Source organism: Lissotriton vulgaris, chromosome 1_1 (assembly GCF_964263255.1).
Source record: "Lissotriton vulgaris chromosome 1_1, aLisVul1.2, whole genome shotgun sequence".
NCBI classification, from domain to species: domain Eukaryota; kingdom Metazoa; phylum Chordata; class Amphibia; order Caudata; family Salamandridae; genus Lissotriton; species Lissotriton vulgaris.
This window is the reverse complement of record NC_141685.1, coordinates 201,984,652-202,000,933: the sequence shown is the minus strand read 5'-3', so window position 1 is coordinate 202,000,933 and position 16,282 is coordinate 201,984,652. Positions and strand designations below refer to the sequence as shown.

At 40.5% G+C, this 16,282-nt stretch overlaps 1 protein-coding gene across 1 annotated transcript; it reads right to left on the bottom strand.

Annotated features, from left to right (window-relative positions):
- Positions 1 to 235: 235 nt before the first annotated feature.
- On the bottom strand, positions 236 to 15,413 carry LOC147740872 (uncharacterized). Its single transcript, XM_086952175.1, has 2 exons — positions 15,400 to 15,413; positions 236 to 5,956 (listed from the first exon to the last, which is right to left on the bottom strand). Exon 2 carries the CDS (start codon positions 5,482 to 5,484, stop codon positions 3,781 to 3,783), a length of 1,704 nt encoding a protein of 567 aa, XP_086808301.1. The 5' UTR covers positions 5,485 to 5,956; positions 15,400 to 15,413; the 3' UTR covers positions 236 to 3,780.
- Positions 15,414 to 16,282: the final 869 nt, after the last annotated feature.

Here is a 16,282-nt window from a genome sequence, read left to right as displayed (position 1 = left end):
GCCAGTCACTGAGATAGTGACTAGAACCAATTAAGCTACATTAAAAAGTAAGCATTCCATGACTGCTATATGTTTATTATTATACCAAATAATCTTTTGGATTTTGAAGGCTGCCTCCTGAAATAAGAAATCAGGTGGTGTACACAGTTGAGTTAAATAAGTCTTTCATATTGGCTAAAAACAATACAATATGACATTTATCTTGAAAAAATATTGCCATTACCTGTCACCATTGATATAAACATTGTTAAAACTGGTCACACATTACCCTATATATAATTGTCTGAAGAATAAAAACCCGGACGTTCACCATAATGTATGATGCAGGTATCATATCAGAATCTTGTACTACGGAGTCTCCTAAGGAAGATCTAATATTGATTGTGGCCATTGATGCCCTCAAACCAGAAAGTAAATATATTAGTCAAGCTCATTGGCCTCCTTCATTCCAACCCTGTACTTAAAAGTGCCCATCTTAAATAGAGACTTAGTACTTATTTAGGTCACAAAGTGAGGAATGTTTCCTCGATTACATAAAGTTTAACTGTAGCAAAATGCAATGTACAAATTTAGTCACAATACAAATTTGCACCACATTTGTTCCTCCTAGACAATGATGCCTTATTTTTTAACTATAGTATGTACTCAACAATGTTTCAATAATTTACACATTCCCTTTAAAAATCTGGGCGAACGCATAAAACATGTAAAACCGATTCCACAGAAGACCCGTGCACCCTACAACAATGGCAGTTAGAGTTTCACTTGATGAACTAAAATGAAAATCAGAAATAGATAACACAAAACATGTGGAAGCTCATAAATGACCTAATGTTTCACAGCAGTTGTTTATCTGCTTTAAAGCTTACACCCTTTTGAACTTCATAAATATCTGTATTCTGAATATACTGCCAGAAGAACTCTCGTTATTGCACCTGTGAAAAAACCCTCCTTCCAGCTTAACCAATTCTAGGTAGAAGTAATCGGAGCATGCAGGTGCTGGTTTGCTATCTTGCTCCCATAGATTAGATTTAGAAGAGCCCAATGGGGCTGCTTAAAGGTTATAGCAATAGGTGATAACTTGGGAATCAACCAAAAGTCCTATCTTAAAAAGGCCAAACTCTAACTTACAATGGATACTAGGACAAGACTTTGGAAGTATAAAATGTGTGTTAGACATTTGCCCCTAATATCCTTTAGAACCAGGTTTGTCCTGTCTCTAAAAATCTATAGTTCATAATTGTCAATATTGCCTCTACTTTTAGAATATCTGCTTAGTTTCCTAAGACTGTGTTGCAAATAAAATGCAGAGTTTTGAGTTTTTGGAGCAGCTTTCTGCTCATATCATACCCCTAGATAGTTGTAACTATATACAGTATCAATTCTATCTCCATTAGGTCCCCCTGATTTGCTTTACAAAGTTATTTCTTTCATATTAGGAAACAAATGTATACAATCTTATTCGAAGAATCCAATAATATTGTAATGTTAGCAGAAGAAATAGCCTGTACACTTAAATGCAGCTTTAGTCAACTGTGAACGTTGCTCATTGCTAAAACACAATTATATGATGAATGTAACAACCAGGATGTAGCCTTACGGCTAGAGCGGTCAACCTTGAAGCTGAGGATACAGGTTTCAGTCTCAGCAGCGACACTCAACATCCTTTGTTCTGGGCAAATCATGTAATCTCCCCGTGCCTAACAAAAATGAATGTGTCAATCTGTAACAAAACTGGTCCTCATGTAAAGCACTCCGATACCCCACGCTATCTAAAACTCAAATAACACTCGTGAACTGAAGGGGTCTCCGAGACAAAAAACAGCGGAGATATTTAAAGTGAGTAACAGTACACATGTAGTGATAATCACAAAATGTAGCTCTTTCAAGTAAAGGCTAGTTATCTAGTACCTGTGAGTTAGGCACCTGTTCATTGTGGTTATAAACTACACCTTTTCATCACAAGAAGGAATAATCTTGCTTCATTGGCCATTTACTAACAAGTTCCTGTATACAAGCTTTGAGAAATGAAAAGCAAAGTTTCATTGTTATTCAAACAGGACATAATGTTACTATCAACAACACTGGCTGCATATTGTGCAACACAAATAACATAGCTTTTATAAACAGCTTACACGCCAGACTTTACTAGAGCTTAGAAACTATCTTTCATGTTTCAAACCTAATCGCATCAGTTTTTCATGTAAAAGCAGTTGAGAATGGAATATTGGATGCATTCAAATACAGTAGGATCAGCTATGCAAACACTAGAATATTTGGAGGTGTCTTCCCTCAGCCACACACGCTAACATCTATGTGGCTCCTTTTGCTATCCTATTCAGACAATTTAGATTTTGTTTTAGAAACTTAGTGATATTTATGATCACAAACAATCTTTCAAACCACAAGTCATAAAGCACTCTTCCATCTCTTCTTGGGTTTGCAAGATGTTAAAGATCACCCGTCTTCGCCCTCTGGCTTGTGACAAATCCATAATCTAGGCTTTCACACATTTGTGCATGGAATATGATAATGCTATGTGTTTTGGAATTCCTGCCTATCTTTTATGCCAACTGCAGATGATCCAAAATACAGCTGTTAGTCTTTGGTCTGTGTCTCCAAGATACCATAAATATGTTCCCTATAGCCCATCTCGATGAGGCTTGGTCCATCTGCTCTGTGTTCCATGCATTAAGAAGACCACTCCAAAAGGCATAACTTTTTCAGACCTCACAGCATGTTGCTTGTTCTCTTTTGCTCTTTGCTTGGACCCACCTTTTTTCAAAAAGTGGCAAACCACCCTTAATTTTAGAAACTGGTCAAACCCTGGCTGTTTTTTAATGCAGGGACTGTTTCACTTTGTTGTGGTTCTAAATGGTCTCTAGCACCTGGACACCACAGTGAGGTTACTGCCACTCATAATATAATCCACTTAACTGTAAAAACTCTTCTGAATGGGATTTCATTTACTACTTTACTCCTCTCTGTTTTTGTGTGTAGTAATTAAGCTTTTCTATTGGCATCATGCTCAGTCAAGTTCTTTAATTATGCATGTTTTTTCTAATGACAAATGAGATTTTTCTTTTCACTGAATTTATTTCCACATTCATTGCATTTATAGGATTTCTCACCAGAATGTGTTGCTGCATTATATAATAAGATAACTTTTTTGTCTGAATTGTTTACCAGTCTGTGCATTCATAAGGTTTCTCAGCCGTGTGAGTTCTCTCATGAATAATGAGATGTGTCACCTGGCAGGAGCTTTTCCAACATCCTTTGCACTGATAAGGAGTCTAACCTGTTTGTGCTGTCTGATGATTAATAACAGACCCCTTATGAATGACGCATCTTCGGCATTCCATGCACAGGTAAGGTTTCTCTCCAGTATGTGTTCTCTGGTGAGTATTGAGCTGTATTTTATAAAGGAAGCTTTTTCCACATTCAGTGCTCTGGTAACGTTTTTCGTCTGTATGTGCTCTATGGTGCCTAATGAGATATCTTTTGTAGCTTAAGATTTTCCCACATTCAGGACTAACATAAGGTTTCTCACCTGTGTGTTCTCACATGCTAAAAAAAAGGTCCTGTCCCTGAAGCTTTTCTGACACTGAGTGCAATGATGATGTTTATCTCCAGTAAGTATTCGATGGTGGCGCATAAGAGTTCCCCTGTGAAGGAATATTTTTTTCACATTCGGTGCAGTGATACACCTTCTCACCTAAATCCATTCTCCTGCGGCTGATAAGATACACCTTGTCAGCAGAGATTTTTCCAGTCAGTGCATTAAGGTTTTCCTCCTGTATGCGTTCTATGATGGATTATGAGTGCACGCAATGCACTGTACCTTTTTGTACATTCAGTGCATGCATATGGTTTCTCTCCTGTATGTGTTCTCAGATGGACATTGAGTGTTCCCTTGTGACGAAAGGTTTTTGAACACTCAGGGCAGTGATAAGGTTTCTCTCCAGTATGCAACCTGTCATGTATAATTAGATGTGCCTTCTGAATGAAGTGTTTCCCACACTTAGAGCATTGATAACGTTTCTCTCCGGAATGCGATTTCCAATGAACAACAAGTGAGCACCTATAAGCAAATCGTTTGTCACATTCAGTGCATGCATAACGTTTCTCTCCTGTATGTGTACCTTGGTGGCGCCAAAGATCAATCTTTTGACCAAAGCTTTTCCCACATTCAGTGCACTGATAACGTTTCTCTCCAGTATGTATCCTCTGATGGTTAGTGAGACTTCCTTTATGAAGGAATTTTTTTGAACATTCATCACACTCATAAGACACCTCTCGAGTGTGTGTTCTGATGTGAAGAACCAGAATACTCTTCTGAATGAAGCATTTACCGCATTCAGTGCATTGATAAGGTTTCTCCTCTGTATGTGATCTCAGATGTATTTTGAGCCCACCCAATCCACAGTACCTTTTTCCACATTCTGTACATGCATATGGTTTTTCTCCTGTGTGTGTTCTCAGATGTATTGTGAGCGCCTGTGCTCTACTGCACCTTTTTCCACATTCCGTGCATGCATATGGTTTTTCTCCTGTGTGTGTTCTCAGATGGACTTTGAGATAGTCCTTTCTACTAAACGTTTTCCAGCACTCAGTGCAGCAATAAGGTTTCTCTCCAGAATGTATTCTCTCATGACAAATTAGATTTGACTTCTGACTGAAGCGTTTACCGCATTCACTGCATTGATGAGGTTTCTCTCCTGTATGTGTTGTTTGATGTCTTTTGAGCGCCCTTGATCCATTGTACCTTTTTCCACATTCTGAACATGCATATGGCTTTTCTCCTGTGTGTGTTTTCAGATGGACAATGAGATCTCCCTTATGGCTAAATGTTTTCCAGCACTCGGTGCAGCAATAAGGTTTTTCTCCAGAATGTATTCTCTGATGATAAATTTGATGTGCCTTCCACCTGAAGCATTTACCACATTCAGTGCATTGATAAGGTTTCTCTTCTGTATGTGTTCTCAGATGTATTTTGAGAGCACCCGACCTACTGTACATTTTTCCACATTCTGTGCATGCATATGGTTTTTCTCCAGTATGTGTTCTCAGATGGACCGTGAGCTCTCCCTTTTGAATAAATGTTTTACAGCACTCAGTGCAGCAATAAGGTTTCTCTCCAGAATGAATTCTCTCATGACAGATTAGATGGGCCTTCTGACTGAAGCATTTACTGCATTCTCTGCATTGATGAGGTTTCTCTCCTGTATGTGTTCTCAGATGGCTTTTGAGTGCCTGTGATCCACTGCACCTTTTTCCACATTCTGTGCATGCATATGGTTTTTCTCCTGTGTGTGTTCTAAGATGGACAATGAGGTATTCCTTTCTACTGAACGTTTTACAGCACTCAGTGCAGCAATAAGGTTTATCTCCAGAATGTACTCGCCCATGACGAATTAGATTTGCCTTCTGACTGAAGCATTTATTGCATTCAGTGCACTGATAAGGCTTTTCTCCTGTATGCATTCTCTGATGGATAGTAAGATTTTCTTTACATGTGAACTTTCTCAAACATTCAGTAAACTGATAAGATGTATCCCTGTTATTACGGTCTACAAGTTGATTATTGTCTACACATGACAAGGAAGAAATAATTCTCAGTATAGCCTCAGAGGTCCCACATGTGTTCCTCCTTACCGAATCAGTTATGCCTTACAAATGAAGCATTGTGAGCTACTTACTCCTAAAGACATTTACATTCATGACGCTCAGTTGTTTGACTGACAAGAACACAGTTTTACATCCACCAATTTTTCTTATACTCTCAAATCTAACTTCCAAAATAGGATTCCTTGTTTCAAACTCACTAAGTCACCTATTCTAAAATAAATTAAGGTCTTAAGGGTTTCTCTTTTACAAATCTATTTCCAATATACAAATCTTTGACCACATTCAGCAGAAGCATCTTCTTTGCTTTCTTCTTTTTGTGCCAGACAACCTATTGACAAAAATAAGAGAGGTCAATAACTTTCTATGCACTAGACACCGCATACGAGAAGAATGAACCATTAACAGCTCTGGTTGTAGTCATGCAGGTCATTGTATGTTTTGGTTTATATGGAGACCAAAATGATCTCAGACTCTGCAGAGAAATAGGGCTTTGGAGTGAAAAGAACTGAATCTACTCATACTTGTGACTGATTGAGTAATTGTACCATGCCCCTTTCCATGTTCAAATGACTGATATCTAAACACTGACTATTTACCTTTCAGTGCTTTTTATCCAGCACACCACAAGAGAATGAAGGGAAAAAACTAGTAAGCAAATTTGGGGTATTTCATCAATATGTGTAAGAAATTAGACTCCTGCATGCTATGGCTTTTGTGTAACGTGATGAAAGAAGGTGGCCCCAAAATCATGGTATGTTTGTAGAAGGGCATAAGGTTGTCATCTGATGTACCACTGAGTATGCTTAATACAGTAAATATAAACACATTTGCCATTAGTTTGCAAGAGTGTCTCTCTCTTTTGACAGAAATTGGCAACATGGTGGCATCTTAAATACGGAGATGCTATCTAATATACATATCATCTGACCATTCTAATTACTGAATGACAAATGGAAAATCAACTAATTATCTATCAGGTTTATACTAGTAACAGCAAATTAGTGCTGAACATTAAAGAATTGATAAAGTAATAAAATAGACCACATATGATGGTAAGAAAAGTACAGATTTCAAAATTCATATTACCCTAATGAATGGCGCATCAGCCAAAATACAGCCCTAACAATAATGTCAATATAAACTATTGAACTCTCAGATATTACAAACAACCATTTGCAATGCAATAGGTCTTGCATTCACGTGAGTTTGAGCTATTGGCATTGTACATGACAATGCCTTTTATTTATGTTGGGTTTTAAAACATAAATAAAATACATTGTCGTTTACAATACTGATAGCTTAAACTCTCGCAAATGCAAGACCTATTGCACTGCAATAAAGGGCCTTGTCGACCACTTGTTAGATTGTAAATATAATAGGAAGAGGCCGTCCTACGTCTTAAATAGTGCTGTGAAGAAGATGCGCAAGTGTTGTAAATTACACAGACACAAAGTGTGAAGTGAGAGTTACATATGATCTGAGTTATAAACACTAACAAAGCGCTCCAACACCTTTCACTCTGATTATACTGTTGAGCTCAGGACGAAGAGCAGGAGGTGAGGGGCCTATTTCCTGCCCTCTATGTGATTTGAGTGTGGCATTGCGTAATGTCATTGCTATCTTTGGCCCGTGATTTGTAGTGCACTGTGAGACTGACAACATTGTTAAGTACATTAATTGAGAGCTTCAGGAGTGGCAGTATTCCAAGGAGAATAGGTGGACTACAGGTCAACTCATAACAGGGTTTTTTAGTTCTTCGGCTTAGTGCAGATGACATGTAACACAGATGAGCTGTTGTCAGCTTCAATCCATTAGCACAGGATTATGTGCTACCTGGAATTCACATGACAATTCGCTAATCATTTCTAAATCCATTTTACTTGGGGGAGGTTTGAAACAGACACAAGATAGTGCTGTTTAAAGTGATTGAAAGCAGGCGCCTGTGTTATGGGGGCGGCCGTGCTGCTTAAAAAAACACAAGCAGTTTCAGCTAAATCAGCGCACGTCTGGCCTGTGGTAAAAAGAAAGCCAAAGTAAATAGTAAATGCTGCGCAATGGTGTGCGCAGATTTATTATGACTATGTGAGAAATGCCACTATTAGAAGTTGGCATTTTTGTATTCTAAGTGCCTGCCTGATGTGAATTGCATGTCTGGTTTTGGAGAGGCAGGCAGGCCGAGCCAGACATGGGTTGAATAGAGAGATCTGCAATTGGAGTATGGGGAGGGGTGATCCTTTGATCTGAGCAGGGCTGTGCCTGGCAAGGTGAATGATGGCTCCACCTCCCACAGTGCGTCTGATGGCAGACCCCCTCTTCCTCAAAGGCAGGATGCAGCCTTGTAAACAAAGTGCTCCAGGACCACACCAAACTGGTTCTGGCTGGGTTCAGTGACTTGTGACTTTTGAGAACAAAGTCTTTTGGTGGTATAAGTAAAGGGGCTGTGTGTGACCCCCTGAAATTGTTCAGTTCCATGGTGCTCTTCTAGGATGATGTGCTGTTCCTGATTCTACTGGGGCATGCTGCTGCTGGGGCCCAGGAGGAGCTGCCATGAGGGCTTGCCTCCCTGGGACCTGCATTGCCCCCTTGATTACTGAGGAATTTTGCTTTTGGAGCTATGTCTCCCTGCGCCCTTTGAGCGTTATATTTTAATTCTTTCCTGGAGAAAGACGTGTTACTTCTGGATGCCAAGACGAACCTCTGTCCGTGTAACTAGAGGGAATGGACTGTGAAACTTTTATCCACCTCGCTGAAGCAACTACCCAAGGGCCCGATTTGAGCTTGCCTCCTGCTGAAGTCTCAGGGACATTAGACTTCACCCATCAGCCGCCTGGATTCCTATTTGAGGGGGATTCTACTCGCAGGTGAGGCCTCTGTTGAGAATTCCAGAGCCTCTGGTTCTACTGCGGAGACCGCGGGCTGAAAGTCATCGTTATCGCTATTGTGGGCCGTCGCAGCTGAGGAACTGTTGCCCCTGAGAATCATCATTTGCCTGTGTTACCAAAGTCATCGTTATCGCTATTGTGGGCCGCTGCAGCTGTGGAGCTGTGGTCGCCGAGTGCCCGCATTTGCCGTCCTACGAGAATCATCGCTATCGCTATTGTGGGCCCCTGCAGCTAGGGAGCTGTGGTCGCGGAGTGCCCACATTTGCCGTACTACAAAAATCATCGCTATCGCTATTGTGGGCCGCTGCAGCAGAGGAGCTATGCCACTGAGCGCCCGCCTTTAAGCCCCGTACTTTTACAGCTGTGCAGCACTTAGTGCCAGCTGCAACGTTTAGGTCTGCACAATTGCGCATATGGGTTCTGCTGCATTGGCAGCCGCCCTGCCACTTTGGACATAGGGAATTTTAAGCCCCTTTGAGAAGGCCAGTTGGCCAGGGGGACTGTTAGGTTTGTAGGGCGCCAGGCCCTAATGTGATGGATGTGGTGCTAGGAAATGTGATTTATGTAGTATGATTTACTCAACCTTTTTTATGCCTCTAAATGTGGTATATGATTATGAGGTTCTGCATACGGAATTTATGTTTGAGTAATCCTTTACTGTGGTTTATGCTAGTGAGATTATTTTATACGTTGAGTTATGCCTAGTAGGTTATGGTCTAATATGCTTAGGCTTATGAGGTTGGCGCAGGATATATTTCATACCTAATGTGATACTATACATAATATGATTAATGTTACAGGTGATGCTGAGTCCAGTCTTTGCCAGTAATTACTGGTTGTGTTCTATGCTTATTATATGTTCTCCATTTACTATCTTTACTAAGTGATGGTTCTGACAGTGGTCCAAGTGGCCTTGTCATGTGTATATAATCACCTGTGAATATTGCCCAGTGTATATTGTGTGATTACTATTCTAATGTGTTTTATGATAATACAAAGGCTACTTTTGATATAATCTTGTGTGGAGCTCCTTTTGTGGTGTGCATAGTATATTGTTACTGTGCGGGTTGCGCAAATGCTTTAAACATGACCTCCGGGATAAGCCTGACTGCTCGTGCCAAGCTACTAAGGGGGTGAGCAGGGGTTATCTGTGGCGTGTAACTCCCTTGCCCTGACTAGAGTGGTGGTTTCTGCCTGGCTTAGGCGCAAGCCCAGGCCAACCAGAAATCCTATTTCTAACACAGACCCACCATCGAAATGAAAAAATCTCTAGAAGAGTATGACTGCAAAGTAGCTCACCCCGCTCTGTGGCAACATTACAAAAATGCCATATTAGCTCTCGTCTACAAAAGACTTCTAGCAGATCATAGCCAAACACCTGCAGCGGGCCCACTGATTACCACTGGCTGGCTTTGTCACTTGCTTCTTTTTTGACTGCTTGCCTTCCTCTTTTTGGGTTTGTGCCTCCCATGGAGCATAGCCTCTTTACTGCCTTTTTGATTGGCAGACTTTCCTCCTGCCACTGCTCACATTTAGGGAAATAAGTGTTTCCTTTCATTAAGAATTCAATGAAATTGCATGTGCTTTCCTTCTCTCTCGCTCTCTTGACCCCCCCCCCATTCCACATCCTACCCTAGAGGTCCTTGAAACAAATGTTTTTATTTACTTTTTTGGAGGGAACAGCAGCTCCCATTTGCTTCTTAGGCACTTGGCATTCTGGGCTTTCGTGCACCTCTGTTGTTCCCTTACTCAACCTTCTCCTCCGCTGCTTTGTTTCCCTCCCCACACATTACTCTTCTGTTCCTCCAGCCATCATGGTCAGTTAAAAAAATGTATTTGTTCAAAAAGTGCCTTTGCTCAAATTCAATATTTTTTTAATTTATGGAGCAAAATGAGGTTGCAATTTAGGTTGGTAAATAAAAAAAGAAAAATGTCATCTGCATCCTTCAGTATGCACGTGGATAGGTGGTGATACGAGTGTGCATACATCATCATGCTTATGTTTAGTTTCCCTTTCTTGGCTGAAGTTGCACATCATGGTTAAAAAAAAATTGCTTTCTGCCGATGTTGCATAGCACAATGCAAGATTTTTGTTTTACTTTGCCAGTGCTTATTTTTATTCCTTATAGCTGTAGTTTTTCTACATCAAGACTTTGGGCTTCCATGCATTTCACGCTAACAAAATCATGATAACATTCACTTAGGTCTGCAACCCTTCCCAGAACAAACTAGAGTAACCGGGGCCAGCAGGAGTGGGAGGTAGTGAAGAGTTTGTCTGATGGTCTTAAAACCGTGCAGTCAAATCAGAATTTGCTACTGTTGGCGGGATGGGTTTGGGTGCCTAGGATGAAGGTCCTCCTGCAAAGATAAAGAACATTAGGTTTAGAGCATAAGTGAGTGCTGACACCAGCAGAGTAGCAAAGGTTTCCTCGCTATCTCAAAAAGAGGCAGAACAGAGCCCATTAACAAAGCTCTAGGGAGCTGGGGAGTATTAAACATTGTGTCCTGGGAGGACAACAGGCGTGTGAGGCCGCTTTGTGAACTTCCAGAGCACTTTGATATTACAGACGGGGTCTGCAGATGCCTGGGCTGCCCCTTCTGTAATACTGATAGCACGGGCATACATGTAGCGCAAATGCTATAGCGAATCGCTGTTCCCTCCTGGGCATGCCCAATGCAAATGAGGGAATCACTTAGGCTTCGGTCGGTAATACGGCGCAGATGCAGAGATAAACAGGTCGTCAGGAGCCACACTGAGTGTGCCACAAAAAAGTTGGTGCACGCTCAGTGCCCTTCCTAAAGACAGCCCTCTAGAGGGAAGAAAGGGGGTCCCCATAGACCCCACCAGACACCCCCCTGCAATTGCAGCCACTTACTGCATCTGCCCACAAGTGGATCTCTCCCCTCTTCAAGATGGAAGTAGCATGCTGCCTGCACTGTGAAACACGGAGCGGCTTTAAAGCACCTGCTCTGTATTTCACTTGTGGGCGTTGTAAGTAGTGGGAGCATAAGCTACACTAAACTCCAAAAAGCTAATCTATTTAGGGGTCTTCAATTTTGAATTCATGCCAGAATTGTAAATGTTGGAAAGGTTCCCATTTTTGCAGGGCCACACCAGATTTTCTTTTCTCTTCGTGCTAAAACCAATTTTTACTGGCTATAGAACTCTGTGCACTTTATTGCAGTTGAGCAGTAGCAAAGTACTTGTGCTCCTCCTCTCAACAAAGTAAAATTATTATACACCTGACTGGATTGTTTAACTCACTAAGGTGTACCCAGGGCCTGTATGTTTAAATGTGAGAAGTGCACTACAGTGGCAATGCAAATATGACTACAAGTCGCCCACCAGCAGCCTCACTGTGCTGCAGGTTTTAACTGCAAACTCCCCTTTTGACAAGCCTAAATCTTCCTTTTAAATATTTACAACTCAACCCCAAGGCCTTATTGCCTATTGGGCAAGGTACATGGTATTTAAAAGTAAAAAGACATAACTTATGTTAAAATGCCCTTACAGTGAAAACAGCCAAACAGTTATTTTCACTGTAACACGGTTGGCTGTTCTATAGGAAAGCACTGGGATACAGTATCAAGTATAATACGTGTTTTATCCTTTTAGGTGGCAGCTAAAAATTTAATTTTTTTACTTCTTGAAATGTTTATTACAAGCCCAATTCACTGGTGAAGTCAAATTAGTAATACATATTTTGGAAAGCTGACTTTAAAAAGTTGACGTTGCCCTGCCTGAAATCCCTGGAAGCTAAATCTGCATTTTATTTTCGCAATTCAGGCAGTCAGCAATTAACATTTAAATAGGTGTGAATAAACTGTGAAACTGCTCCTAAAAGAAAACAATAGGCTGACCTGATTGGACAGAGGTGATCCATTTAAACAGGACAGAAAATGCAGGACCTTCTAACATCAAAGTGTCAAGTCTTGCTTGAATAACTGAATAAATAAATGCCAGCATTTGTAAAATGCACAGCTACCTCTGGAGAGGTGTCCAGGCGCTGGGGGCTGTCGGGAAGATTAAGCGAGCTACTTCCCAGAGTCACAAGGTGCTGGGCTAACCTGCCGCCGGCACCAGGGATCGAACAGTGAGCACCCATTTTCCGGAGTCAGCCGCCCTGGCTGCTGCACCACACATTCCTTGAATGTCACACCCTGCTTGACAGGTCTGCTGGGGTTTTCATATGACACTTGGTGTGCACTTTAAAGAGGTCGCCCCTGTCCCAGACAAATGTTAGCTGAAATTTGGGCCGGGCCTTTCTTTTGTCCCCACAGGCAGTCAGGCCCCAATCACAGTGAGACTCGCTTTGACATTACAGTGTTTGGCAGGTCTGCTGAGACTACATATAATATTTAGACTGCACTTTAAAAGGCCAAGACAGGATGACAGAACAATTCTTGTGTATCCTCTCGTCTGGTTGCTGATATACTTAGCTTTGTCCTACCAGGCTTATTTTGGCACTACAGTGTAAAATCCCAGCCGAGAGTAAAATTTGATGGGTCTGATGGGTTCACATATAACAATTTGGGCGCACTTGAATGGGATAGAACATGACACCAAGACAATTCTTCTGTATCCACTGTCTAGTTGCTGAGGGATCCTGCTTTTCTCCTTCAAAACATGTGACTGGGTTTGTTGTGGGTACAATACCTGCTCCAAACTGGATTTTAGTTTTACATGTGGAAGGACACTAAGATTATTACCATAGCACACTCTATGCACCCCTCCCCACCAGACCTCAGAGCCTTTAGAGTGGCCGAAGACTTCAGCCATCTTTAAAATGCCCAAACCTGTAACCAATGGGTAGGGAATCCCCCAGGGGTCATTCACACCCACAATCTTGTCCAAGACATTATTGTGGCATCTCAAGGCTCTCACTTCAGAAAACTCTTTGACCTGTGGAAGATCAGAAAAGGACTGAACCCACTGTCTGAGACTCAAGAAGAGCCTAGAACTCCTACCTGCAAGCCTTTAAGTGCATCCGATGGGCTTTAGAACTGTACTCCTAGGACTTAATAAGTAAAATCCTTGACTTGGATGAACTTGGTTAATGCGTCCGATCCGCAATCCATTATGGTCAGCGTCAAATTGCACCCAGATCTTGTTCTACTGCAACCATTGACTATCGTTGGCACTTTGTAATTTTGTGTGGTCTTTTTTTAAATAAAACTTCAAAAATTCACATTCCCAGGTCCCCTTATTCAATTTTTTTCTTTTTTGTGGCATTTTGTTTATTAAATGTTACTTTATTTTTCTAATTCATTATGTGAGATTTATTGTTTTGTTTTCAACTTTATTACTATATTAGTACCGCATAAATACTTTACACATTGTCTCCTGGTGAATTTAGTGACTTTAGGAAGTTCACCCTGACAAGAATTATTACTTGAGGTGGGTACTTATTCCCCTCAACGAATAACCTAATTTCTTATAGTGAACAATTACCCCTGTAATCGAGGGTTTACCTGTTGAAAATCATAGAACAAACACCTGCACTGGGTGAATTAGCAGCAAATTAGACATGGACAGGTAATCCTATTTCTGGCTCAAATCATACCAATCAGGGCCATGGTCTAATCACCTTTAAAATCAAAGTGTACCATAGTCATATTGTTAAAATACAAGCTAAACATACCACAATAAAAATACCTAAAAAAGCCAACGTTTTTTATGATTCAATCAACAATGAGATCTAACAAGATTATTGAACACTTCTTAAATAAGAACAAGGAGACCCCCCAAACTATTCCACAAAAATAAATCTTTTGAAACCATTATATTTCCCTGGGGCTTCATAGCTTTTGTAAGTGTAAAAAGCCCAACCCACCTTATCATGTGTAATTAAACCAATGGTGATGTTCTAATCTACTTGGACAACACGTTCATCTTTATTGAGGCTTATACAATGTTTCATCAAAAAAGAAAAAAAGTAGGCAACTAATCAAATTAAGAAATATGGTAGTAGGGACAACACTTAACCCTTCTGAGAAAAATAACCAATATCCGCACCAAGTTTCTCACAATTTTAGAAAGTTGACCGCCCCAAGATCACTTTTCCTAGAATTTAGCTAAGTTAATAACAACTAACCTATATGGCTCTCATTACTCAATGTCTGAAGTACTTTCTAAGATGGAACATGCTGCCTCTTAGCCACTCTACATTCTGAATCATACTGTTTTGCTGATCTAGAGCTGATTTACGAAGGAACAAGGTTTGATCAAAAGCTCTATAATGGTGGGCAATGAAATCAACAAACAAAACAATGATTTTTAGTGTCTGCACGCTGATGGATGTATTAGAGGTGGTAGTAAAAATTAAAATAATAAAGAATCTGTATTGTACGCAATATACAACAAAACGTGTGCACTAAAGTGTGGGTTTAAGCCACGCAGAAGACAACAGTTCATATAGAAGGAACTTCCTTTAGAGAATGGCATGCAGTGGAAAATGTTAGCACCTAGCCCCAATGTTCACAGTACAGAAATCCACACCCCCTAGAAGAATGCATTTATCTAAAGCCATGGGGATGTTGAAGGAACCTTGGTGGAGCGTTAGTTTTGTGCTAGGAGAGACCTGTCAATTAAACCGCAGAAACAAATCAATAGAATGGTCATTAAAACGAGTGTGATAAAAGTGGCATCAGCAAAGCCCCAGGATAGCAGTGTATGAAACTGGCTGGATCCCTTTGCTCAACTCAGAGAAATTCGAAATAAAAAAAAGACCCAGTTCAGGGCAACACCACATCATGGGCACCCATGTTGCCACTGAGCACCCAGGGCAGAAAACAAAATATCTGGCAGTGAGTTAATGCAAACACTTTGGTGCATAATATGTTTATTATGTGAGGTCTGTCAGAAATGTGTGCTGCACTGATTACCTACCGTCGTGTGGGAGGAGAGAGCTGATTGTTCATTGGAGATGATGGAAATCCTGCAACAGAAAAAAAAGAACAAGTCAAAATGCTAATAATGGAAAGCACATTCTATTAACACACTAAACAGTAGTGTTTATTATTGTGGGAATAATACTTCCATTCCCATGATTAAGATTGCAGAATGCTTTCCTCAGAGACTGAGTGAAAACTTCATTTCATTTGTGGGGGAACCTTTCTCGTCGAAAATAATAATAAAAGCGTTTGCATTTGCAATGTTAAGTCTGAATAGTCATTTTTAGTTTGTAGGTGGCAGACCAAAGTACTGTTCAATACTGGAAGCATGACAGCTTCACGAGCAAAACACAGGTGAAAACAAGTTTGGCCAATTTGATTAAGAGAAAAAAGTATCCATCAAAAAGTCTTTAAAACGACTAACGTCCTATTTCCTTTCCAAAGCAGGAAATGTGAACCAGCACAATATACCTTTAAAAGCAGCAATTGAGTTACAAGGAATATACAGGTAATAGGTTTGAGAAACGTACTCAAAATCAAAGCAGAAAATTTGAGTAGCACATAATAAATAGGTAAAATCATTTTTTTTAAAGTATGTTATTAGCGTTTTAAAGTAAATACATGAACAGTATTGTACACACAACAAAAGCCTGTCAGGCTCGATTTTGTTCTGTCATAGTCGGAGTCTGAGTAGCATGACCCACATCACAGTAATCCAGTGCAAACTGATGAAACACCACAACAGTAAGTACATGGAATGCAGCATTGAACATAAGGAAAGACTGTAAGTAGCATGCCAGAAGGACATCAATTTGGTGGACAGAGCATAATGAATCATATCAATTGCAAGCACCAACAATAAATTGAAATGATCCTAT

Coding starts and splice junctions, on each gene's coding strand:
- LOC147740872 (XM_086952175.1), bottom strand. CDS start 5,484: ATGCATACAGGAGAAAAGCCTTATCAGTGCACTGAATGCAATAAATGC.